This window comes from Pelmatolapia mariae, linkage group LG9 (assembly GCF_036321145.2).
Source record: "Pelmatolapia mariae isolate MD_Pm_ZW linkage group LG9, Pm_UMD_F_2, whole genome shotgun sequence".
Taxonomy (NCBI): Eukaryota; Metazoa; Chordata; class Actinopteri; order Cichliformes; family Cichlidae; genus Pelmatolapia; species Pelmatolapia mariae.
The window spans coordinates 6,270,945-6,297,566 of NC_086235.1; the positions used below are offsets into that span (position 1 = coordinate 6,270,945).

The 26,622-nt window shown below is 41.5% G+C and overlaps 1 protein-coding gene across 5 annotated transcripts in view; it reads right to left on the reverse strand.

The window, feature by feature from the left end:
- Positions 1-1,027: 1,027 nt before the first annotated feature.
- The window catches only part of map7d2b (MAP7 domain containing 2b), a 32,700-nt gene continuing 7,105 nt past the window's right edge, over positions 1,028-26,622 (reverse strand). The window contains exons 5-17 of one of the 5 annotated variants that reach the window (XM_063484431.1): positions 21,294-21,441; positions 18,201-18,290; positions 14,754-14,840; positions 12,759-12,853; positions 11,074-11,147; positions 10,555-10,748; positions 9,956-10,094; positions 9,460-9,640; positions 8,246-8,350; positions 7,099-7,162; positions 5,072-5,213; positions 3,803-4,098; positions 1,028-2,997 (exon numbers count right to left, since the gene is read on the reverse strand). In XM_063484431.1, the coding sequence (XP_063340501.1) occupies positions 3,807-4,098; positions 5,072-5,213; positions 7,099-7,162; positions 8,246-8,350; positions 9,460-9,640; positions 9,956-10,094; positions 10,555-10,748; positions 11,074-11,147; positions 12,759-12,853; positions 14,754-14,840; positions 18,201-18,290; positions 21,294-21,441 (1,611 nt within the window). In that variant the 3' untranslated portion in view covers positions 1,028-2,997; positions 3,803-3,806. Of the gene's footprint in view, positions 2,998-3,802; positions 4,099-5,071; positions 5,214-7,098; positions 7,163-8,245; positions 8,351-9,459; positions 9,641-9,955; positions 10,095-10,554; positions 10,749-11,073; positions 11,148-12,758; positions 12,878-14,753; positions 14,841-18,200; positions 18,291-21,293; positions 21,442-26,622 lie in introns of all 5 variants that reach the window. The other 4 variants (XM_063484430.1, XM_063484429.1, XM_063484433.1 and 1 more) reach the window with 4 other exon arrangements.

Sequence of the window (26,622 nt, forward strand, 5' to 3'; positions counted from 1 at the left end):
TGAGACCTGCTGTGATGTTTGGCTTGGAGACAAAGTGGGGGAGGCCAACCTGGAGATGTTATGATTTTTCAGAGGGACAGCTCAGACTGGAGACAAAGTCAGAGAGACGAGGCTGAGAAGGTTTGAACACGTGCAGAGGATGGAGAGTGAAGATAGTGGATAGCTGGAACTGCCAGGCAGGAGGAAAAGAAGATGACCACAAAGATGATTCATGGATGTATTGATGGGTTGGTGTGGCAGGTGTTGGTAGGGATGGGGTGAAATGGAACCAAATGATCTGCTGTGGAGCAGCTAAAAGACGAAGAAGATTGTGTGCCAATAAAATCATTAACCTTTCCCTTTAGTTAAAAGCTTTGCAGATTTGATAGTTTTTGTGGTTCTGATGCTGCTATAATCCAGCAGTCAGTGGTTTAAAAATTTTCATCAAAATCATTTTCACGCTGAAGGCTGAAAGCCCCAACAGGAAGTTTGAATCTGTTTTAACCTCCTACGAGCTGGTGTCCACATATCACATCACATTTTGGGTTGCCAAACCAAAATACTCAATTTTGCTCTACAAGGGCCTGATATCCACCTACAAGGACACTGCCACTGTTCTATCGAAACTTAAAGCGAATGTCCTCGTATGTGGATCTGATTTTTCTCAGAAACAAAACTCAGGTTAAAAAATAAAAAAAATCTTTTACATTCATCAGGTCCCAATCAGCCCAAACAGCAAAGAGAAAATAAAAATGCATGCTATGAAAGAGTTCAGGTCTTAGGAGGTTAAATAATGCAGAAGCTGATTCTGGGGTCAAAATCAAAAAAAGATTATCCATCCAGTTTTTGCAGGTGATTTTTAATTTCAGTGCAGCATCAAGTCAACACACAGTGAGATATAATGATAAAGAAAAGCGTCTGCGTTAAGCCCTACACTAGATCGTTTTCATATGAAGGTCAAACACTAAACATCTCAAACATGTCCCTGGCTTCCTTAATGATTCAGTTTTCCATTCATTAGTTTATTTATCCGGCTCACTGACACGAATGGCTTGATGAAGTTTATTGTTCGTTTTCAGCAGTTTTCCATGCACCACATTTACAATGATATATTCCACCAAGCTGCAGTGTCACAGAGTTTAAGTAAGATTAGAATAAACATTATATCCTTTATGTCTACTTCATACACAAGGGGACCCGGGGGACCCTCTGACGACGCGTTTCAGCACAATCTGGAGGAGCAGTGAGCAAACGTGGAGGGAGGGAAGCTGATGGGAGCGATAAAAATCAATGCGCTGGAGGTCGTTGGGGTGACAGGGAAATGTTTTCCTTCCCTCTGTGTGGTGCTTTGGAGAAGCAGAAGAGGCCTTGGTTCCCACAACAAGAAACCAAACTACCACCTCTGTAGTGTGTCTGCACAGGCTTACATTGTCATTAATGCCAAAAGAATAAATGATCTTATTTATCCAGTAAAACAAAAAAACAAAAGAAATGTACAACTGTTCATTTAGAAGGTTTGTTTTTGTATAAAGACGATCTATGTTGTAATAAATGGTACTGAAGATTACACCAGTATCTTCTCTTATAAGGACTTAAAAACCTAAATATGAATAAATAAATAAATAAATACATTAAATCAACAATAAAAAAGATAAAATCAACAATAAAGATCTAAGGAACTTGGAAAGAAAACGATTGCCATGACTTAAAGGCTAAAGCTTTTCTGTTGCTCAAATTCCTTAAAATGTCCATAAATTTGAGTTTGGTTATTGAGTTTTTTACCTGTTGATATGAACACTAACATTTCTGGACGGTGGTTAACCTTTACTTTCAGGTAATCTCCTGTTAGTGTGAGCTAAAGGGCAAAAACTCCTCCTCGGGGAGTGTTTGTGGTTCTCGGCCTTTAAAATCAGCTGAAAGTGGACGTGCCTGAGGGTGACGGGGAGGATGCTGACTGCACAGAGGTTTAAGGCCTCAGAGGTGATGAGCTGCGAGGTGGTGAAAGCTGTTCTGAATCGGTGAGGTATATTTGATTCGGGGACGTGGGCTGGAGATTAAGCGTCTTCAGAGCGGTGTAACAAACATACAACTACTGTAAGTGCATACTATAAACTGCAGCTTGCGTGGTTACAGTCGGTGCCAGACAAATACACAACACGCTGTCTCAATATCCCCCCGCCCGCACATTAAATTACAAGACATGTAGCATTTTTCCCCCAGAAGGGTCGTATTTTTTCCTCGTGTTGGATTGTTGCTAGTCCTCAAATTGGTCCATCGGTCCAGTGATGAGCGGCAGAGAAACAACAGCTAAAGGCTACAGGTCGACAGCGGGTTCATCGTTTCAGTTTCTGATGGTTTCTCCTGCGTCAGGATGGAAGGAAATCTACAGCAGAGCAGGTCAGAGGTGGGATAAACACACGGGAACCCACAACCACGGCCATAAAACAGCTCGGCAAGCTGAGGATGCTACACACAGATTCACACAACAGCATCAGTCTCACGGCTCTCCTCCAGATCATCTGCTACAGAGCCGCTTCCTGTCCCCACCGTGACCGCCTCAAACATCTATTTACAACGGTTTCAAGAGCAGAGATGACAGATTAAAGCGGGCGAGTTATGTTTGGTGGCAGTGCAGCTGGGAAATACTGGATTCAGGCGTGGAGGGGAAGTAGCTCCAAGTTTTACAGCACAAAGTTTGGATTTGTTTGGGTTTTAGATGAATAAACTGTGACCTAAACTTCACTCTGTAACATAATATTCACATATATATAAATATATCACATTACCTGCATGATTAGGTCAAACTGTGTTGTGTTTCTAAGAGCTGTAATTGCCCACCTGCACTGCCCTAAAATGTGGCCGGAAGCTTAACAGTGATGCGTGTGTGTGGTTTGGTAATACAGATGAGAAATCAGGTGTTCAGCAGTCGTTTCCTGTGGAGATGATGACTGTTGTTCTGGTCTCTTGGTCTGTTTCTCCTGGCTCCTGTTTTTAGCTGCCGGCCTCCTGAAAAAGGTCCTAAAAGAGAGATAAGAGACATTTAAGAACTTCAGTATGGCAAATAACACATTCTGCAAAACAAATACTTTATGCATATATATTTATATTTATATTGTTTTTTCCTGTCCATAAGTAAAGTTTTGGGTTCAACATAACCAAAAGCCGGATTCTTTTAGTTCAACAAGCACATATTAAATCCAACACTTTAAAACAAATCCATGTTATTTTCATACATTGAAAAAAGCAGGCGTTCTTAGAGGGCCGAAACCACGACAGGACAATGGTGTGTTTCACTGTATTTAAAAACATGAGATTCAGGTCCTGCAGTGTCTTCTTAGCTCAAAAGTTTGATTACATAACAGAAGTGTAATGACTCATATCATGGTTTCTTGTGCTTTTCGTACAGTCCTTTTTCCTGTACTGTTATTACAATTACAACTAAATAATTATTTTGTATTTGTATAAAAAACATGTTATGTTTATGTTATGAATGGATGACTTCTAAATATAACAGCACTTCTGTACACGGTCCAGATGTTTACAGGCCTCTGTATTAGCCTTCAGCCTATAGGTCGCCTTCTTGGCCAAACCTTTTCATTTTTTAGCTAATATCTTCTGATTGGCTGCTCCTCATAAGCAGGTGGCTTCTTAACCTGGGATGACTATATTAGAAATAATCCTCTCTATGGCATCATATCGTCTAAAACTGAGTATTTGCCTTTTTATTGGATGGAGTAGAGCAGTGAAGACAGACAGAACAGTGGGGACAGAGAGAAGTGAAAGGGCCACTACACTCCAGCCATATGTCGGGGGTCTCTGTTACCTGGCTACTGGATGTCCAGCTTGCTCGGGCCGACGCTGTGGATGAGCTGGGACGACTCGGAGGCGGCGCTGTACCCGTGAATCAGCAGGTTCTTGTTGAGGTCTCCGACCCCGCTTCCAGCCTGCATTTTGGGGTAAGGCTGTACCTCTGCAGCCTGCTGCTGCCCTCGCCCCGGAGCGTCATCGTCCATCAGGTGCCCCAGCGGGCAGCCGTCTGTTCCCTCGGTGACCGGTGAGAACTCGTGGGCGCTTGCTTGCTCATCCCTGGACACTGGACTGATGGAGACAGATGGAGAGCTTAAAGGAACAACGATGACAGAGACACAACATTTAGTTTATTAGAGCGTCTCGACAGGCAGCGTCAGTATTTAATGAGCAGTATTTGATCTCATCACAAACATCAGGCTCGGCTGTGGACATGAAGAATGAAGCCTTAAACCACACGTGAGATGAGAAGACGATGAATGGATTACAGAGTAAATGAAAAGGTGACCAGCAGGGCTAAACACCTCCTTGTTGTAATGTCACAGCAGTTCAGATTAGCTATTTACAGATCAAAGAGTAATGGGCAGCTGATCAGCGTGGCTTTAGGAAATGTTTATGTTTTTCCTTTTAATAACATTTTAGGATTTTTGCAGAGCTCTTCTAGTCTTACTGAACCATAGATATTCACACACAAATATCAAATTTGGGAAGAGAGCCGCAGCAATGATCAAAATAGTTGATGTGATTTAGATCAATCGATTTTGTCTGTTTTCTGCGTAGCTGTGTAAAGACATGTTACTGTTCTGGATAAATGTAGAGGCCTGGGGGAAGCCTACAAATAGGAAATAAAACAGGACCTAAGACTGAACCTTGCTGCACATCGGAGGTAATGTGAGCTATAGATGGTTTATGATTGCTTAGGTTGTAATGAAAAGGGATTAATAAAACTCCAGTGGCTCGCTCTCAACCACAGAGTGCTGAATGAGTGCTGACCTGACACTAAATTAAGTGAACGCTGGCTTCTGTCAGGCAAAGAAAAGTTAATATAACTTAAAGTAAGGAAATATGACATACTGCCAAACTGGCTCACTTTGAACTAAAGCATTATGATGTCTTCTGCTCCCACGTTTTAAATCCCAGCACTTGAGTCCTGTTTCTTCCTCTGGTTCGTGGTTTTGAGTTGTAAGCTTTCTGAGTTCTTGGGGTGTCAGAAACCTTTGAGATGCAGACAGATGACTAAATGAGATGAGGAGGAAGGAACAGGTCACACTTTGGGGAGCCCTACCTCACATCCATGGACTGGACTCCATCTGACAGCTCGTCCACACTGCTCTTCTCCAGGGGTCCCAGCATGATGACGGGGGTTTCAGCGGGAGTCGCGGCGTCCTCCTCCAGGGCGACAGCAGCTTCACCTCGCACCTCGATTGCTGCCAACATACACAGGAAGTCTTTACTCGAGGTTATAAAAGAGGTGCTAAAAGTTTGATCCCGGCCTCGGATATCACAGTTCAGCATCACTTCCTAAAAATGAATCCTGAGAAATGGTTTATAGTTGCAGTAAATTTCGCACCCTTTTTCAGATGTTCCACCTCTATCAGTGGTGACAAGCATCCGGATGAAACAGTAGAGACTCCAAACCTCCACCAAGGCTGAAAGTTTCCCAAATACATACGTTTACGCTTCTTAAAAGGAGAAAACTGTCTTAATTTACAGACTTTCAAGGATCTCTTTATTTCCACATTTTCAAAAATTCAAGACCAAACTTCAAATAGAAATATTCATCAGACGTTAACATATACACTCTTCAAACAATGACAGCCAGTTACACAAGTAACCAGATTAAAAGTCTGACTGGAATAAAAATGCTTCATGTAAACACACCAGTCGGAAGATTCTGATCCGATCACGTTACTGTGGATAAAAATCTCTTTCCAATCGAGTTACACTGATCATTAATTAATGTCCATTTAAACACTCCTTTTGATTTTCGGGGTGAAACTATCCAAACTGCATGTCTGTTAGGTCAAATGATGACGTCAGTCAGAAGGTAGGTCCATTCGAAAACGAAATATGACAAAAAAGTCAGAAATGTGAGAAATCACAACAAGGTGAGGATAAAAGCAGAAATCCAGAGATCCAAATCACAATCCTACTACTTTTCCAGAAAACTCGACAATTCTGTGCATGTCAAAAATGATTTACTCTGTTCAGACGCTGGATGCATGTAAAGACACGTCATGATCACATTACCTTATTCAGGGTGATTATCTTGCTTCATAATTATTAATTATTATAACTTTAACCACTAAGAGTAGGAGGCTTAACCACGTCAAGCCAACAGTGTTCCTGAAACTATGATCAACAAAGTCTTCATTAATTAAACTTCACTGCAAACCTCACAGCCTGCTGGGCCTCAAACACCCCGAGCTGAGCCGAGGCTTCCTGGATATTATTACAGTTTTTGTTTTAGGCATGAGCCACAGCGCTCTGCGTCCTCCCTCCCCAGCGACTGCAGATAGAAATGAGCCAGCAGCTAAATCTAGTACAAGACACTGTGTATTTTCTTATGACTTCGATATTTCTGTGCATGGTTAAAAATATCAAATAAACAAACAAAATCATTCCTGTTAAAAAAGCAGTTTTACACCCTCAGTCAACTGTTACTGCAAACCATTTTTACACACATAATGATGCGTGGGGGAGAATAAAAACCAGGCACACTGAAAGATTTGGTGTTCAGCTTCCTCTACTTAAATATTTCCTGATACATTTAATAGTTTCTCCTTCAGTTCAGAACCACAGGTTACGTTTAAAGTAAAGTATTTAAAAGATGTTCATAAAATCAGGTGGAACTCCCTGCCGGCGAGGCCAGTGAAAGGAGTGTAAAAATGTTCCTTATAAATGTTTTATATCATAATCTTTCTGCTTCAGTGTAAAGCTGCAGTGATTACAGAGTGATTCACTTCAGCTGTGCTGATGAAGGCGTCGGCACGCGAGTCCGTTCAGGTCAGAGAGTTCAGCGAGCGCTGCAGTTTTTCCCCTCAGCGTTGGCTATTTATCCCACCTCCGCCCATCAGGAGGTGCTGTTCCCCCACCTGTGTAACACTGCTGAGTCACACTGCAGCTGCCAGTTATCACATCCAATTTCACAGAGAGGCCTGATCGTGGTGGAGAAATTAGATTTTTAAAAACGCTTCCCATCCAATGAGAAAAGGACGACAGGGAAAAGGACTCTGAACTGCACTGGCGTGGAAAATTAAGTCATTAGTTTTGTAGTGTGTGTGTGTCTGTGTGTGTGTTACATTCATTTACCTGGAGCAGCAGATGGAGGCTCCACTTCACTCTTCCTTGTTCTTTTCATAATCTCCTCAATTCTCTGTAGAAGCAGACACACCGCTGGTGTTAACAGAGAGAAATAAAAGACAATCACATTCACACGTTTATGCTGTGTCATGATAATCCATCTGCTCGTAAAAGTGTCTGAAAACACAATGCAAAAAGGGAACAAATAGAAATCCAAGAATAAACAAAGAGCCGGAGCTCCGTTCAACACATCCAGGATAATTTTCCTTATCTGGCTTCATTTAATCTGACATCTGTAAGCAGTCACATGGAGGTCGTTTTAGAGTCTGACAGTTTACAATAAATTAATAGACGACAGTTTTTGTTGTTTCTCTGTGATGTTTAGTCTGTGAGGAAGTGAAGAACAAGCAAACATAAAAACAGAATTAAACAAAGGCTTAGACTCTGATTTAAGGTCCACAAAATGTTGCTGTGTTTTGGGATCGTGTATTAATGCCTACAGAAGAATGACGTTGTTTCAAAATTGCAGCCAACAGGAAAAAAAGGAATGACGTTGCCTCATGAGATAAAGATTTTATCTGATTTTATCATTTCTCTTCCAGGAATGATGATCCACTTTCCTGAGAACTGATTGGGGAGGGCTAGTTCTCCGGTATACGTTACCGTGGTGATGTACCCCAGTGAAACTGAACAATATACAGAAACTTCAAATGACTCAGGGCGAAATAGCTGCTGGTGAGGTGAAGTGAGCAGAACTGCGATAACTTTCAGGTGAGTGACTGAAGAGTGAGAGTGTGAGTGTACCAATGTCTGCAAGCAACCAGCAGCTTCAAAGTTATGTGTGACGAGTGAATCTCTTGCCATTGTATACGCAGCTTTAAAAGTGAATCATCTTCACATCCCTGAAAACCCCAGGGTTAAACCTTCAGTTACCTCGCTAAGCCTCAAGTCCTGCCTGGTAGCACAGGCCAGCACAGGGGAAACAGGGGCAGCACATCAGGGGAACAGCATAAGAATGAAAAACTGTCTGAAGCCAACTACGTCATAGGGCATATCTGAGTCTCCTGAAACTGTCTGGATCCCACGTGAGAAAACATCTTAAAAGGTGAATTTTCTGAGATCTAATCTGTGATTAGTCTGTGGAAATGTTCGGTACCTTCTTCCTCTGCTGTCTCTCCTGCTCCTCCTGGATGTGCAGCAGCTCTCTCGCCTGCCGCTTCCTCTCAGCCTCCCTCTGAGCTCGCAGGAAGGCCTCCTCCCTCTGAAAAACACACAGCCAATCACATTCTCGCTATTCTTCAGTTTACAGTGTGTAAACATGAGTTACCTGAAAACATACAAGAGTCGAACCGGAGACCCGCCCCCTTTGCTTCTCTAACACTGTCATGGCCGGTCTTACCTACAAGCTGCCGATCTGCACTGATATCATCATTAATCACTCTTTATAATTACTGTGATAATAAATCAGGGGTTTAACCACTGCACCTGCAACTGAACAGGTAAGAGGTAGTAAATAAAGATATCGTAGTACAGCTTGTGTGTCTGCTCATTTGCATAATTCACCAACTTCTTTTAATACAGTTTTAATAGTTTTCATAAATCAGAGATTGGGGCTTTTATCTCCAAAGCTTTACTTAATAAGTTTTTCTCAGTAGTTGGAGTTTGAAAGTTGAAATTTGGAGATAATAAACCCCAATTTTGACTTATTGATATAATAAAAATGCTCTTTCAGTGGCAGAAACAGACTTCTGTACTTTACCATCTGGAAAAGGAACTATAAACAAACATAACAGAAAAAAAACATTTTATAATGAAATTATTATGGCATTAAATAAACCTCAGTAATAATAGAAAAAAAAAGTATTCACATTTTTTTAAATTTACTTTATTTGTTTGATTATTTACTTTTTTATTTATGCACTTCTTTAATTTTTATTTATTTATTTATTTAATCTTTTAATTTTTTTGTCTTATTTAATCCGGTTTCTAGTTGTATTTATTTATTTTTAATAGATTTTTTAGAAATTTTTTTCTGCTTCTGTGTCCATATGGCATGAAGCTTTCACCTACATGTTAACATTCATTTTTAATATTAAATCAATACACACAACACCCATAACTAAAAAAACCTAAACACACTCAGAGACATAAATCCTTCTTTTACAGTAAACTGAGTCCTAATGTAAATTTATTCAGACCAGGGTAAGGATAGCAACGTGGGACACTTTAATGTAAGTACATCAATAAAAATGGAACAAAATGATCTGTGAACATTGTTAACAATTATTCATTTGAGCTGAAACTATGCAAACACTGAGCAGCAATAAAGCAACAATAAAACACATCATAGGTCATTTCATTCACACGGACCTCTCTGTCCAGCTGATCCTGCATGTCCTTCCATCTCTGCTCCTTCTGCCGTCTCTCCTCCTCCTCCCGTCTCGCCTTCTCCTCCTCCCGCCTCACCCTCTCCTCCTCGGCCTGCCGTGCCGCCCTCTCCTGCCGCTCTCTGGCCTCCTGCTGCCTCCTTTGCTCCTCCTCGGCCCTCAGCCTGCAGAAAACCACAAAGTCTGAACTTCGCATGGCGCCACACACGAGACAAAGATAATCATCTCTGACAATTTCTATTTTTAATGCATTGTTAATATTGCTAATTCAGTATACACAGCAAACAGTGGACAGTATTGACTGCTATGATGGAACTATGAGCGAAACTCGATCTAATGTCCATTAAATGTTCAGCGATTGTAAGAAAAAATCAAGAATCATAATGTCTAACGTTTCACATGTTCATATGTTCAGATAGAAACAGAACAAACCAGAAACATCTGGGTCCAGTGAACAGCTGTGTATGAGGAGCACTCACCTCTCCTCCTCCTGCCGCTGTCTCTCCTCCTGCTCCTTCTGTATTCGGGCCAGACGGCGTCTCTCTGCCAGCAGTCTGGATGCCTCCTCGGCGTCTGTGGTCCCACCCACACTCCTTCCTGTGGGCGTACCCGGAGACTCTGTTGGGGAGGATGGAGAGACACAAAGATACTACATAAAAAAACAGTTTAAAAGATTTCAAAAAGCCTTTAAACAACATTACAGCTTCATAAATGCTCAGCTAAGAGGACCATCTCACCAGAGCACTGCAGGTAAGACCTGCTGATACATGTATAGATACAGAAAGGAAAGCCAGGAGCATCCTCTGTTGTGTTTTCACTCGATGTGCACTCTGAAGATTCTGTGACGAGGTTCTGTTTGAGATTTTGAATTAAACCTTCTTGTTTTGCTTTTTTCTTTGACATTTAGAGTTTATCATTCGCCTGAATTATGCTGAACATGACCAAAAGAGATTTCTCCTTCACTGGGAGGATATTTTGACCACTATCACCGTCCCTTGAATTCAATCGGCATCAATAAAAAACTGATAGCTTAGTTAAGGCGGCATGTGTAAAGTTACTGCTGCACGTATGTCTTCACCTGCATTGAGTTCTCTGCTGGTGGATTTGGGGATCTTCTTCTCCGATGTCTCAGATTTGGTGGATTTCCTCTCCAGGGTGCTGTGACCTTTGACCTCGTCGGTGCCGGGGGTGGTGGCTCTCTGCCGGAGAGGGGAGGGCGGGTACTGACCAGGGGAGCAGGGAGACTGGGCGCGACTCCTGCTGGACCTCACCCTGAAGCAACCAACAGAGTCACATCAAGTCACCCGTGCTTCAGGTGAAGTGTGCGTGTTCATGTTCAGACATGAGAGGACAGAAAACTGGCATGTGACTATATTTAGGACAAAATGCCCATCCTGTGGTTAGGTTTAGGCTGAGCGTCAGGATTAGGCATTCATTTTTGGTGGTTAGGGTGAGCGGCTAGGGAAAGCATTATGTCAATGAGATGTCCTCACTAAGATATGAAAACGTGTGTGTGTGTGTGTGTGTGTGTGTGTGTGTGTGTGTGTGTGTGTGTGTGTGTGTGTGTGTGTGTGTGTGTGTGTGTGTGTGTGTGTACCGTTTCGGTGTGGCAGGGCCCTTGCTGTTGGCCCTGAAGGAAGAACTGCGGCTTGGTGTGTTTGCTGACTCCCCCTAAAAGTCAGATTTAACAAATATTACTGGCTGTATAAACACATGATAATCAGAACATCAGGACTTTGTGAAGCTCTTGTTATAGCCGTGTAATTAGAGACCCATCAGTGAGGATGAGTCAGGATGAAGCTTCATCATGCTGGATGCAGCTTACTCACATCAGTAACGACTACAACATCAATTTGTGAACGACGTGAGCAGTCGTTTTCCTGCCTCATTAAAACTGAGTCCTTCCTTCCTGTCCGAAGCATCAGTGCAGAACGACAGAGGATCCTTTTACATGCTCGTTAGCTGGAATAAACCTTTATGAATCTCAAACAGTTACTAAACAGTTCTGACTGCTTTGTAATGGGGGGGGGGGGGGCTGCATAGATGTTTGTTAACATCCAAATGAATTCATTACTGAAAAGCTTTACTGGCTTTTTGACCGGTGTGGCCCAGTTTAGTAACTTGCACATCTTTAATCCTGCAGCTACATCCTGAAACTAGTCAGTACCGAGCAGAACCCTGTCTGAGGCTGAAATAATGAGGTGGAATGAAAAACTATCAGTTCATCTAATGTTTGCTTGAGGCTGGCTCTGACAGAGAGTCCCCACAGACTCAGAATTCACAAATTTACAACAGAAATAAAGACATTTAGAGTTTGGTATGACTGCATGGGGGGATTTTTCTGTACCTCATGTTAAGGTTTAAAGTTTGGGGCTTGGCCACGCTAACGGACACACATGACAACAAAAGTGCAGAAGCTCCCAGCTGTATACTAATCCTCATCTTAGCTCCATGTGTATGCACTTCTTTTTTTAGCAGTTTTACCCTGAGAGGCTTAAGACATCACCAGTGTCAACTCTAACTGTAACTCTAACCCTAAAGATAAAAAGAACAGCTTTAAATATGTAGTACTTTACAAACAGAGTTTACACACTGCTGCAGAAAAAAGTGTGACAACAATAAATTCAAACAGAGGTGCAGACATTAGGCTAAAAGACAAAACAGAACAAAACTAAAGCAAAGTTCAGATTCACAAAAACACAAAACTCCACCTGTAAACATATTAAATTCTTTTATAACCCAAGAAAAAATAAGAAGAATCCAAGATAGTGTTTTAAATAAAATAGTGTTTTAATGGTCTGTTATTTAGCAAAAGATTTCTGTGTCCCTGCATCTCGCCATAATCGTTCCACTCTATTGTTCAAATATGACTTCTGGCTCTAAGAAAAACACAACATGGTCAAAATGTTAACACTAAGGCTTTATAACCAAACACCACGTTTCATACAGTTAATACCTGTTACCTGGCTACAGTGCTGACACTCAGACTGCAGGACGAATACACAGTCACTGAAGTTATTAACCTCTTACAAAGAAACCAGAGACTTACAAAAACAATGGCAAGTGATTCACCCAGCAAACACAGCGGTATTTACATCACACAGAGTGTCCACAGCTCTGAGAGAGTGAAGGTTCATGAGTCCAGATCTACATATTCATAAGATTACCGCACAGCACAACACTTGCTAATGTGCCCTTTTAGCTCCAAACACCTCGCTTACAAAGAGGTATGTGGTGTTATATGTTAGTGTGTGTGCGTGTGTGTCTGTGTGTGTGTCTGACCGTGGGTGTTTTGGCTCTGGATGTTTCTTCGGGGAACCCAGCGATGCTTCTGCGGTTGGAGGAACTCCTGGTTAGTTTGTGGTTGTTGGATGAAGCTGTTCGATGGGACACAAAAGACACTGACGGGTCAAAGACGGACACACAGAAATAACACATGAAATACGTTTACAACATACAGACAGAGACACAGATGGAGGAAAATGAGACGCTCGGTTAGGAAGACACGTTGTACAAACAAATGAGAAACAGTTTCTGCTTTTTCTGCTGAGTCTAACCCAAAGAGGCTCGCTGCCCTTACAGATAGAAAAAAACCAGCATTAACTTTTTATCCCTTAAAAACACAAGTAAAATATGTGTCAAAGCAGACGGATTAGTTATGACCACTAACTCAAACTCAAACTAACCATGGAGTTAAGTTTAGTCAAGTAAAATCAGTGTTCATGCAGGCTTTGGTTGTAAATGTCATTTTGTCTGTTTTTCTGCCCTTAAAGTAAGAATTTAATAAATTAAATTTAAAAATATGCAAGTAACGTGACAGATTTCACAAAATTAATATTCACCAATGCTTTAAAATCACAATATCATGACAACAGCAAGGCTAAAGCAGAGGTCCACACATAAAACAAGCTGCTAAAGTCAAATAATTTAAAAACAAGCGTGCGGGTAAATAAAAATAAAAATTTGTATTTTTTATTTATTTTTATTTATTTATTACTTAGTTTTTAATGAAGGTTTCAGATATTTTTTAGAAAATGTGTATTTTCATGATTAAAAAGCTGGTCTTTTTAACACATAATCTTTTACTTGTTTTTGATGATGACTGATGTAAATGAATGTTTTTCTTCATGAGTTTCAGACAATGTCGGGAAAATCCAGCTGGGATATTGTCTCCAGGTGGAAATCATACACCTGAGATGTGTTCATATTTAGGTGAGGGGTGATGGAGGACGCCTACAGTTACCTGCAGGATCCTAACATGTATGGATAAAGGAGCTGGCAGGTTAAAGAGCACATAATGTCTTTTCCAACGTCAAACTCAAGGTGCTGCAGAGTCGCTGAGATTTGTTTCTGAGGCGACTTTCATTTTTTCATCTTTTTCACAGGATTTATGCACCCAGCTGCATGTTGCATGGTTAGAAAGGGTCTAAACCTTCTCCTTCACCCCAATAAAACACAGACTCCAGCCGTGTGGAGGTGAGCCAGGAACAAGGGCTTGTATCTGCCTACTTAACTCTTTCATCATTTGCCAGTCAACAACCTAAATGTCTTAGGAAGTTAATTCTGCTCACGTGGACGTAGTGTTTGAGAAACATTTGATCATTCATCACAGATTGACGAATGAACAGAACCAACTTTAAGGGTTTTCTTTACTTGGATGATTGAGCATGAATCAAGTTGGCTATTTGTTAACATCCAAATATTTGAGGCAATATGGTGCTAGAAATAATTCTGACAGGATCGGTCCCACACAGCGACTGCTGCTGCCACCCCCTGTGTGAAAACCAGCCGTGCAGGCTGATCAACTCAACACTGGCACCTGTGAAAAAACCTGAACAAGCTGAACAAGGGGGTAACAACTAAGAAAGCAAAGACTGATCTACAAAGAAGATGATTTGTGGCAGCAGATGCTTGTTTGTACACGATGTGTCCTCCAGCTGCTGAGGAGCACAGGGAGACAAACAGCAGAGGAATAACTGCACTTTTCTTTGAAGCCTACATGCATCAAACTTGATGTTCTACCCAAGCTTATTAGACCCATGCTGCAGAGTGCTGTTACCTATAAAGCAGGAGTACTGTCTGTTTGGTCTACAGGCACAGAGCTGAAATAACTCTTATCTGCGTGACTTCTTCACACTTTTACTTTTACATGTATTTGTTTTTATCTGAAACACTTGAAACAAAGAGTTAAGCCTGAATCCTGCTCTCCAGTTTGGTACTCGAGACCTGAAGGTGATTTTTGGTTTAAGGTTCATAAATCAGATGTTGAAGTCTCACCTCTGTCCGGTGAGTGAAGGGCAGCTGAAGAGTTGGAGAGCTGTTTGTTGATTGGCTGATCAGTTGGTGGAGACAGGAAGTCAACCGCTGAAGTAACACAAAAACAAAAAAGAGAATAATTTAAACAGACACACACCCCACAGCGACTTAAACAGCTGCTGCTCGGTGTAAAACTCTGTCCAGTGAACGCCCGATCCCAGCACAAACACCCCTCACACGACAAACACAAATCTGCCGGCTCACGCAGAAAATAATCCCACTGATCGATGAGCCGTGCAGGGCGCTGAATGAATTAACCTTGGTGATGTAAGACAGAAACGAAACAGCAGCAGAGACGCACACACACACGAGAAAGTGCTTCATCATGAAATGGAGGATGATGATAGCGAAGCAGCGACTGCAGAGCCATAAAGCTGTGAGGTGAACGTTTCAGAGACGAGAAACGCGACCGGACAAAAGCAAACCAGGACTTAAAAACTCAGTTTGTGACCAAAGACTTGATCTGCTTTCTGGGATTTACCAATCTGGGATAGCGATTAGATTTTAGGAGTAAGGGATTATTTTCTTTCCAAATAATCCAAGTTTGCATGATTTTTTTATTCACTTTTATCTTTAGGAGAGTGTGTTGTTAACCTGTTTAACATAAAACATGTTCTTTTTAGCGAGCTACTATAAGTAAGTAATAAAAATAATAAAATATTTATTATCAGTAAGTTCATTCATAATATTCAAAAAACGATTAAAAAAATACGTTACCTCACAGTCACTCAGTTTTTGTTTTATTTTTTTCATATTCCTAAAATATTTGTTATGTTTAGTCTTTGTTGCCTCATTAGTTTAACCAGTTTTACTGTTTTTCTGTTTCTTCTTGTTAATTATACCCTAAAATATGTTGTAATTGTTTTAACTAAATGCTACAAATGTTTCAATTAATGTAGTTAACTTAATTACATTTACTTTGATCTGATGAATTCACAGAGAAAATATTTATTGATAAACAGAAAGCAATGAGCCACAGTTATCGTTTATATTTGTGTGTTTTTCCAGCTTAGTGTTGTTAGGATTTAAAATGATTAAATAAAGCTGTTTTTTAGGATTTTTATGTAAACATTGCATGTGCTCATAAACGAGTCGGCGCTCTGTGTTTTGAGGGTCGAAACGTCATTCAGCATTATGACTGAATTGAAATATTGAATTGACGTAGAAGCGCAGAGGGTCTTTACTGCATGCTTACACATCACAGCAGATAACACTCAGGATGATATTTTCTGGGCCAAAGGAAGTCCAAACAGAATGTCCCGAATGTAGATAATAAATAGAATCAGTATCAGGATAATATTAATAATCAAGGCAGGGAGGTGTTTCTGTCTCTGTCCTTCCAGGAAAGGAGCAGATAAGAGGGACTTGAACGAAGAGGAGACTCGAAGGGAGACAACAAGACGGCCTGTTGGTTCTGAAAGAAGATAGTCGTAATAATAATGTGTTATTGTTGGGGTATAAAAGTGTGGCCCGATTCAAAGTCATCCTTTCTGTGAAGCAGACGGATGGTTTACATCGAGGTCCAGCGCTGTAACGTGTAATATCAACTGCCGAATCTTTTTAAATGACAAATATTTCTCCTGTACTTCTTTGATTGAAACTGTCCACGACAGTGTCCTGACTGCAGTTTTAAACTCTGATTCATTTACTCCGTTTCTCCTGCATTTATTCTAATTACTATCAAACAACACAGGAAAGGTCTTTTTTTGTTTTTAGGGTTTTGTTTTGTGCAAAAGTGCACCAGCAGGAGGTTATTTCAGTCGGTGGTATGGGACAGTAATGATCGCATGGTGTCTGTGTGTGAGAGCGTGTGAGGTCTAATAAGTTTCACAGATAGCTGCAGGGTGAAGTCTGCTATGATTTACGGTGTGTGTGTGTGTGTGTGTGTGTGTGTGTGTGTGTGTGTGTGTGTGTGTGTGTGTGTGTGTGTGTGTGTAGTAGCAGGGTGTTTCATAGACAGAATTCCCTGCTGAGAATTATACGTATGCATCGCTAAACAAGGCCTTGGGCCAGGAAGACAGGAAGTGGAGCAGCCCTTTGTTGTGGGGGTGGGAGAGCATGTGTGTTGCATACGCAGTTATGTGTGGTGGGGCTTTCAAACCAGATGCTCATTAGACAGTAAGAGGAAATATGACGGCACTGTTGATGAAGATGGGTGGAGAACACCGGCAGCTGACACAAATAACACACGCTGAGTGGGTCGGAGGTCACGCATTTGATTGGTTTTAACTCTTTCCGATCAGCGCTGCCACCACTGTGTGAAGGTCAAAGCTCTCGTAAACGTTAAAAAACATTTAGAGCTCTATAGAGATTTTTTTCTCTTTCATTAAGTTTTCGGTAAATTTTTTAGCTTTAAAATGTCTGTAAAAATCTTTGAATAGTTAAATGCACAATGTTATCCTTTGATGAGCAGATTTAGCAGTCAAGGCTGTTGTGTGGCCAGATAATAAATGATAATGTAGTTACCTGTACATGTAGTAAATATAACCATACATTACACACCTAAACTCTATGCATGTTGAGCTTTAATAAAAAGGTTCTTTTGTTATCACCTTTTTTTAAATTGAATATATTGATTTGTTTCTTTCAGCCTTTCTTTATGCTTCTGCATAGATTCTCCTTTTCTGTGCCACATGTGGCACTGAAATATGACTCCCTTTGGAGTGACTCTCTGTGGAGTCAGTCCCAACAGACTCCCATGTTAACATTTACAACTTTTACTCAGAAAATAAATGTGTTTACAGCCTGCTTAAAAAACTGTGCCTCTGGATAGTTTCCTACTTCATAACAGCAACAGATATTTTTACAATTTACTTATTTCAATTTTTTAAGGACAAAGTTAGGCTTGTGCTGCTTTGACTGAAAGTTGGATGGCGAGGAAGGCGAATGCAGCTGGAGCTGTCTGCCAGGCTTCACCTCAGTTAACTGGAGTAACTCATGTGGACCTCATGCTGTTTAGGACCAATAATATTGATTACTGTGCAGTTAATTGTACTAACACATTGTCTGTGCTCCAGTTTTGGTGAATGAAAGTCTAATAATTAATTATTAGCTATCTGTGTCTGTATGAATGCAGGCTGGTAACAAAGCCAGCTATTGTTAGCTGATAACTCAGTACTCCACCCTCTCAGAAACCAGTGCAAACTTTTTTACTGCAACTTTGTTTACAAATATTCAGATTTATATTCCAATTTATCGCTGGTGGAGCGCGTTTTATTAGGTCCTCTAAGAACAGTCGTGACAAAAATCAGTGCAAACATTTTTAAAAGGGTTGAAATATAATACACACGACTATCACACACTTCAGGATGACGCTACAGCCACAAAGACGGCCACGAACATGCAAACAGAGGATCGACTGCAGGTGGCGGTGGGTGGGTGTGGCACACATAGTCATGTGGTCTGTACCGTTACGAGACTGGCTGGCACTGGAAGCAGCAGGAAGCTCATTGGGCTGAGCGGAGCCAATGGCATGGCAGGGTGGGGTCTTAGGGTTACCTGGGCAGCAGGTGAAGCAGAGCGGAGAAAGCAAAGCATTACATACTCACACACACACACACACACACACACACACACACACACACACACACACACCTGTTTCAGGGACACATGACAGGCATACAAACAGAAAACAACAACCAAGCTCGGTGCGCGCACACGCTGGATTAAAGTGAAAGAGGCATCAAAATCTGTTCAAAAACATTGTAAAGGCAAACAAGCCAACAAGAGGGAGAGTGAAACACAACAAAGCTGTGAACCGAATACGTGCAAAAAAAGTGTCACTGCCCTCTCAGGGAAGATCTAAGATCCTGTTTTCATCATGTGGAGGTTCAAGCAACATCTGCTGGAAGAGAACTGTTTAAACTACCATATTCACCATGTAGGCAGATCTACAGGTCTGGAACAATGACGTTGGACATCTTTACACCACTACAGAGGATTTTAAACCAAACCGTGAACATGTGTTATTAGAGTATTGGATTCACCATTTAGAACTTACAGCCATTTTTACACACAGTCTCCCATTTTCAGTAACTCAACTGACTGACAACCAGCTGTCAGAGGGAACATGGCCGGTTGAGGCCTGGTTCCTCATTATTTTATGACAAATTCAGCAGATAAAAGAACTGGAGTGTGCCGGTAGCTGTTCACTGAAACTGTCACTGTGACATCCAAAGAGATGTCAGTGCAAGTGAAGGCGGCCGTCATTAGGCTGACAGGCCAAAATAAACTCTCTCCGATCATGCAAAACATTATGACTTGTATAATATTGTGTCCAGCTGTTTGCTACAGAAACAGCAAACAAATACAATGTGTTGTGTATTCTGACACCTTTCTATCAGAACCAGGAATTTCAGCTATAACAGCTCATCTGTTGGATCGGAGCAGGGCCAGCCTTTGTTCTTCATGTGACCCTGTCCTGGTTCATCACTGTTCCCTCCTTGGACCACTTGATGCGCTAATGATTTCTTTTGCTGAAATGCTTTTGCTTCCACATTTTTCCTGCTTCTAACACATAAACTTTGAGGACAAACTTAATTTGTTATACGATGTGTTAGTAGTGCCACGATGAACAGATAATCTTCATTATGGCACTAACAGGTGTCGTGATGAAGAAACAATCAGTGTTATTCCCTTCATATGACCGTGGTCATGATTATTAAGACTGATCGGTGTATAAAAGACAAAAAAAACCTTTCGTAGTGGCCAAATCAATAATCTGGTTCATTCTCAAAAAGAAGGAAGACACTGGTCAGCTCAGGAACATCAAAAGGCCTGAAAGACCACAGAAGACAACTAAAGTGGACGATTACAGAATTCATTACTTGCTTAAGAAAACATCTAACATAAACATCTAACCAAGTCAAGAACATTCTAAGAGAACGTAGGTTAAATTATGTAAAAGTTTATAAAAAGATGCAAACCATTTGAAAACAAGAAGAAAACATCTAAAAGAGTTCTTGGCAGATGAACCAAGATTAACCAGTACCAGGACGACTGGAAGAGGCAGAAGGCTCATGATCTGAAGCATAACACATCATCTGTCAAACATGGTGGAGGCAATGTTTTGACATGTATATGTATGGCTGCCAGTGGAAGTAGGTCACTAGTATTTATTGATGATGTGACTGCTGACAGAAGCAGCGGGATGAGTTGTGAAGCGTACTCTCCTCAGATTCAGGCAAATGCTGCAAAACTGATCAGAGCTTCACAAGGCCCCGTGGTATTAAAGATGAACGCCTGCATTTCAATCACATGTTGGCTGTGTGATTTAAACTCCACTGTGGTGGTGTACACAGGCAAAATTAAAAAGGAAAATGCCATTGTCCAAAAACGTATACACAGATATACTGCTAGGTTCCTTTGAATGCTCCTGTATTAACATCACCCGGTGCAAGTTCGGATCAATAACCATAATCTCAGTGCTTATTTTTAAATTATTCCCCCAAGTCCTGGCAGCAAGAGGAGAAAAAATCCTTTGAAAATGGACACACATAAAAAAAATACTAATATTTTTTTCACAGGGTTCTGTATCTGCTGTGATCCCGGTTGGGTAAAAATCTGCAGCAGCTGCTATCACGGCCTAAACACCTTGTTCGAATAAAGCAGCAGCTCATTTTGGAGCTCAGGACCAGAGGAAAATACGCAGCACACAAACACACACACAAAAACACACACTTTGCGTCTTTGGGTGAGTGTCTGTCCTTTAATCGAGCTGTAAGATGAGCTGGTGCCGTTTCTGCTGCAGTGAGCGTTCTGCCGGGCCCCACAGATCCCAGAGCAGCACCTCTTCCCCAGTCAGCCGGGCCGGAGCCAGAGGAGCTGCCTGGTGGACCCGATCCCGGCTCAGCTGGTGGCTACTGTGAATAATTGATGGCGTTATGAATGCACCACAGCATAGAGCCAGGCTCGGGCCGACAAGAAGACAGAAAACATCTCAGAAAAGAGTGACGGTGAAGAAAAGAGATAAAATACGAGTGATGGAAGTTGGCTCAGTGAACAGCCCTGTGTCGCACTTTGTTTATGTGTGTGGCCTTGTTGCGTTCAAGGTCTTCTGAGCTATAGTCCTGCATCCCAGCTCGGAAATAAAACACACAAACATAAAAATAAACCGACACCTGTAGCACGTTTAAACAGCAGTTTACAGGCACAGCTTGACCTCGTCTGATCAGGCTGAAGCTTTATGAACTCACTCTGAGTCTCTCTAAAGCCTGAAGGGGTTTGGAGACAAAGCGTTCCTGCATTGCAGCCTCCCCACCCTTTTCCTCCACTGCCCCGCTGTGTTTTCTCCTTCTCTATATCCTCACTTCACCTGCTCTTTGTCCTTTGCTTTTACGTCTCCACCCTTTATTCCCACAGCTACCACCCCTTCTCCTCCTGACCTCCAGACCTCCTCCTCCTGAAACATCTCTCCACTTCTCCATCACTACCAACCCCCCCGAGTTCTAGAAATCAAACCCACCCTCCAATGACATCATCATCATTTCTGTTGGTACTCACCCTCCACTCCATCAGGCGGTCCTCCCCATGTCCACCGTTTAGGCCTGTTATCCAGGTGCTCCCGGGCTTCTCCTCCTCCACCTCCACCTCCTCCTCCTCGTCTTTCAGGGCCCCCGGCTCTTCGGCGTACCATGGCCTCCAGCCTCTCCTGCTCGTTGCGTTCAGAAACAGGGAAGAAGAGAGATTCTCTTACCGAGCCATCGCTACGGCGACGGATGCCGGGCGATGCACTCGGAGATGGCTGCGCCATGGTTACCGCATGCAGCAGCAGCGGCAGCGGCCTCGCCCCTCTTCGCGCTCGTCTGTTCGCTGTCTGCTGGTGGTCACCAGCCCTCGCTCGCCCGTCTGCCACTCAGTGATACAGCAGCTCTGTTCGCTCTCTCTCCTCTGTCTGCCGCTCCCTCTCTCCCTCTCCCCCACATCGCAGTTGAATTCACTCCTCCCTCTCTCGCTCGCTCTCTTCCTTTCTCTCTCTCTCTATGTCGATCACCCACTCCCTCTCTAATGACTGAGTCTGTTTCTGAAGCACTTTAGTCAGACGGGAGGAGGCAAAATGCAGCCCGTCACCACCCCCCACCACATACATACACATGCATGAACACACACGTTTACACAGGGGACCATGCCTGCAAACACACACACACACACAGAAGGTGGGTGGATCGGAGATTGATACTGGTTGCATTTCTTTCATCCTTCTGCCTTCCTCTACCTTTTCCTCTGGACTGCATGCATACTGCAGTGTGACAAAAAACATTCCTAGAAAATAAAAATACACACTCGGCACTGGGGAGTGACTGACAGACACAGATTAGTAAACCATGACTGGGTACAATTATTAATCTTACATCATGGTCACAGTTTGAGAAAAACAATAAAAAATCTTTCAAGGATTTGGGCCTATATGAACTCACAGAGACATTTCTGTTGTATATTAAAGAAATGTTATGGCGAGACAGCTGTTATTCATTCCTAATGATTTACATTCTTAATGTCTACATGCTGGAGTCACGGTTAGGTCCTTGTTCTATTATCTGTGGGAAGGATTTTGCTCCAGATCACAGAGTGAGAGCCCATTCAGCACAATTTTAACTTATCACAAATTGACACACCAAAATAAAATACTATAAAATGCTACATGCAACCTAATTCTGTTTTGCAACACTGTCCTTGAGCAAGAGAGAACCCTAAGCTACTGGGAAAACAGACAAAGACCCTGGATGTAAACCTCCGGCCCTCTGCTGTGAGCCACTGTACTGCTGTTACTATAGAGGACCTCACTCCTTTGTTCCAGAGCATCATTATTACTTAGTGAACGTCTGATTGCCCTATTGTGCTTACAGCTGTAGACACATGGTATGCACATGCAGAGTATTTCACATGCAAAATACGTACAAATACGAATGTAAAAATATTTCTCCCTAAAACAACACCTTGTTATCAAGTGAGGCCTCAAAAATCCAACCATTCAGGTGGATGTTCAAGCATGAACAGACTTCATAAAATTTGGATTCTTGCATTATAAAAACGCACCAACCGCAGACTTTTTAAATAAACCACACAGTTAAAATAAAAACACCTCATCAGCATCTGCAACGCCCAGATCTGAGACGCACGGGGCGAATCCAAACTGCTCTGCGCTGCATGCAAACGTGACATGTTGACATTTCCAAAGTTTACATCACTCGACAACAGCTCGAGGCTGGTTCTTATTTTATCGGCACTTCTCACTCTTTGTCAGCCGGCATCCCAGCCACAAAAAAAGAAAAAGTTTGTTGGCTCTGTCGTTTGAAAAAGATATATATTGACAATTATTTTGAGATGTTCAATATAAGAGCGTTGAAGGTCAGTTCAGAGGTCGAGCAAAGTGCAGCGTTTATTTAGGCTGATAGGTTCACTAGAAAAGTCAAACAGCACAAGACAGAGCTGGGTAAAGGGCTTTATATACAGACAAGCAGGTGAAGGTAATTACGCACAGGTAAAGATAATCAGGGCGAACGGACAATAATGAAGGAGGAAATAATACCAATGAAAGACATCCAAGAAAGTCAACCTTCAAAGTAAAACAGGAAATAAAGAAAAGACAGCTAACACTAGAGACACAAAACTACAGCCACAAAAAGAAATAACAAAATAGTTGACTAGCGCAAAAACTCAATATAAAACTAAACAAAAACCAGAACACAACAATACAACTAAAGCTCTGCATTACAAACAGCCCTACAAACCTCAATAACACAACACCAGAAAATAAGTCAGAAAATCACAGATCCCACATCGAAGCACACGTGAGACTTCTGAAAGGCAGAATTCAAATATATATAAAATACATTTATATAAATCTAAATGTTTTAAGGGGCAAAATAAGGAGTAATTACCTGAAAAGTAAAATCCAGGGAATAAATTCATGGAACCAAAATGAAAGTCCTAACTGGTGTATTAAAAACACTTAATTAGGGTTCATTGTTAGATTCATGTCTTTGTCGGGTTTCCTAATGTCATTAAGTGACTGACACTTATTTCTATTTTGACATTCATATTTGATGAATATAAATATGTAGGATGTCAAATAAAGGCGCCAGGCACCTTACAGAAATCAGACACATTTGTGAATCTAAAATGAGCTGTTATTTGAAATTCAGATATATTAAAGCAGTAAATTGAAGCCTTTTAAGATTAAAGAATATTTCAGGTTCAGGTATATTTGTAAAGGCCCTTTTGTTTTATTTTGATATTTGCTGTTTTTCATATTTAAACTTAAATTAAAAAATAAATGTTAAATGTTTGCAAATTTGTTGGGTTGTCCGATTGTCCTTCTTTAGAAAACAGACTTTTATTTGAAACTATTTATATTTATGTAAAAATATAAGACCAGAAGAGAAGCGTCTTCCATTTAGTGATGTTCTCATTGCCTTACGAGGTAAATATTATCATCCCTGCATTTATTTTTATGTGTATTTATTATTTGTTTATTCATATTATACCTGTTTGTACACTGAGCTATTTCTGTGTTTGTTGCAGAGGGTAAAAAGTGAGCCGTCTGCTTTTTATGTGGCTCAGCTTTCTGGTCATACTGGATTTCCAATCATCGACCATTAAGGTGGCCCATGCAGAGTAACTGCCCAGCACAGAGCTGAAACACTGCTTCAGTGTACTGTCTGTATATGGAGTGGGTGGAAATGCCCCACCTCAGCACTATGGGGGTGGGGTGAAGGTGTATGCACAGTCACGCACAAAACTGCAGGAGGAGGGAGAGGCCGGGGGGGAGGGGGAGTCAGGATTTAAAGGGAGACAGCAGAATGTGATGAAGGTGAGGGAGGGAGTGAAAATGTGGAAAGTGAGTGGGACAGGAAGATCAAAGATAGAGAGGAAGGCTGGGATGGATGAGCAGCCTGCAGCCTGATTGATGATGGAGGAAAATCTAGCTGAGCTTATCGTGCAGGTCCCCTCATAACTGACTCCTGATGAGTACTTTTACTAGAGTGCAATTTGCTTTATTTATCAGTGGCAGAGCAGCGCGTTGATTGAGATGATTTACAAGGCAAACGTGCCAGAGTTAGTCATAATGGACTCGTTTACCTCTGCAGTGCTGAATGTGAAATGAGCCTGTCTGATGAGATGAAAGGATTCAATACAATTAGAGACACGACATGAAACCGTTCATGAGACAAACAAAGAGTCGAGTGCTGCAGGTGAGCTGTCAACAAGACATGATCAGTAATTAATAACACTACTCAAATTAATAGTGGTTACATATTTAGACAAAAATGAACCAGGTTCAGTTTTTATCTCCAAAATAACCTCAGACTAATATTAAATCCATTCTGCATATTCTTGGGCTTTATTAGAGTAGCTTTGCATGATTCTCAGTTCAAAATAATCTGTTTTTATGTTATACTGAGCCTCTGTGCAGCCCCTCAGTTTATCCTGTCTGAAACGATCCAATTTAGCTGCTTCCACTATGAAAATGCTACGTCCACATGAACAGAATCAGCTTTTTGGGATGATTGGCTGCCTCTCATAAACAGAAGGTTTGACCATATTAGGGGTACCAGCTCTCTATGACCTCACAGCAACCACAGACATTTGTACAAACACTGACCTCCTTATTTCAAACCCTGGTCATGATGGTTATGTGTAAGTGTAACAAAACCCTCTGCTTTGGTTTCTGGGAGGTTCTGCTTCACACCACACAGAGTGAAGCAGGTCCCGGCGACATACTCAAACGGGGAGGCATGATCAAATGATGGAGGTCAGCCGTGACAACACCCTGAACCCACTGTAGCATCCCTCCCCACCACACACATCTAACATGGTGCAAAACTCCCGAGCAGCGTGCACATGACATCACATGAGAAACCTCAATATACACACACACATTAAATTTGATTTGTACAAGGCCAATTAATAAATCTGAGGCGTTATAAAGAGCTAACTGGAGAGACAAACACTAAACTAATAAGTCTACAAAAAAAGGGGGATTTAAAAAGTGGTGGCCACAAATTCTATTATCTCTATTTTTAAAACCACAAAACTCCAATGCAGAACTGGAATAACTGAAATTTATCAACAGACGACAAAAAAAAAACAACTATTCCGATGACTACTCATTACAACATTATTACTTCTAAAAGGTGAGAGACTTTAAAACTTCTTTTTGGAATAGGAAACATTTTAAAATCCAGGTGATTCTGACTGGCATTTTCTCCTCGTCTTATTCCTGGTTTATAGATTCACCTAAAAAGCACAAGATCCCCGGTTCGATCCTGGGAGGAGACAAATCCCTGTGGGGTTTGTGTCAGGAAGGGCGTGAAACCTCAGCCAAATCGAGCATGCGAGGCCACCCGCTGTGGCGACTCCTTGTGAATAAAGGAGCCATTGAAAGCAGTTTTTATTTTTGTTTCATAGACAGAACTATTTATTGACTGGTTCAGAAAGGCCCGCAGTAGCCTCTAACACGAGCCTCGTGGAACTAAAGCTCAGTAGCACACGGCACCACAGAACATGGAGGAACCTATCTGCTTTAAATACTGACAAATGATTAGTTAGCAAATGAATTTATGGAACTGCAAAGGATTACTGTTATATTTTTATAATGGATTCATTGTTTTTCATCTATCAGTGCTAAACGATGATCAAAAATCTTCTTGAATGTGGTTTAGGGGTCCTGGTGAGGTCTCTACTTCCTGGTACAATAAATATAAATTTAAAAAATGCATCCCGCACTGTGACTACAAGCTATTTCGTTTTAAGTACTTTGCTTTGTTTTAGTTTGGATCCTGTATTAACTCTCTCTTGTCATGTGAAGCACTTCGATCCTGCAGCTTTG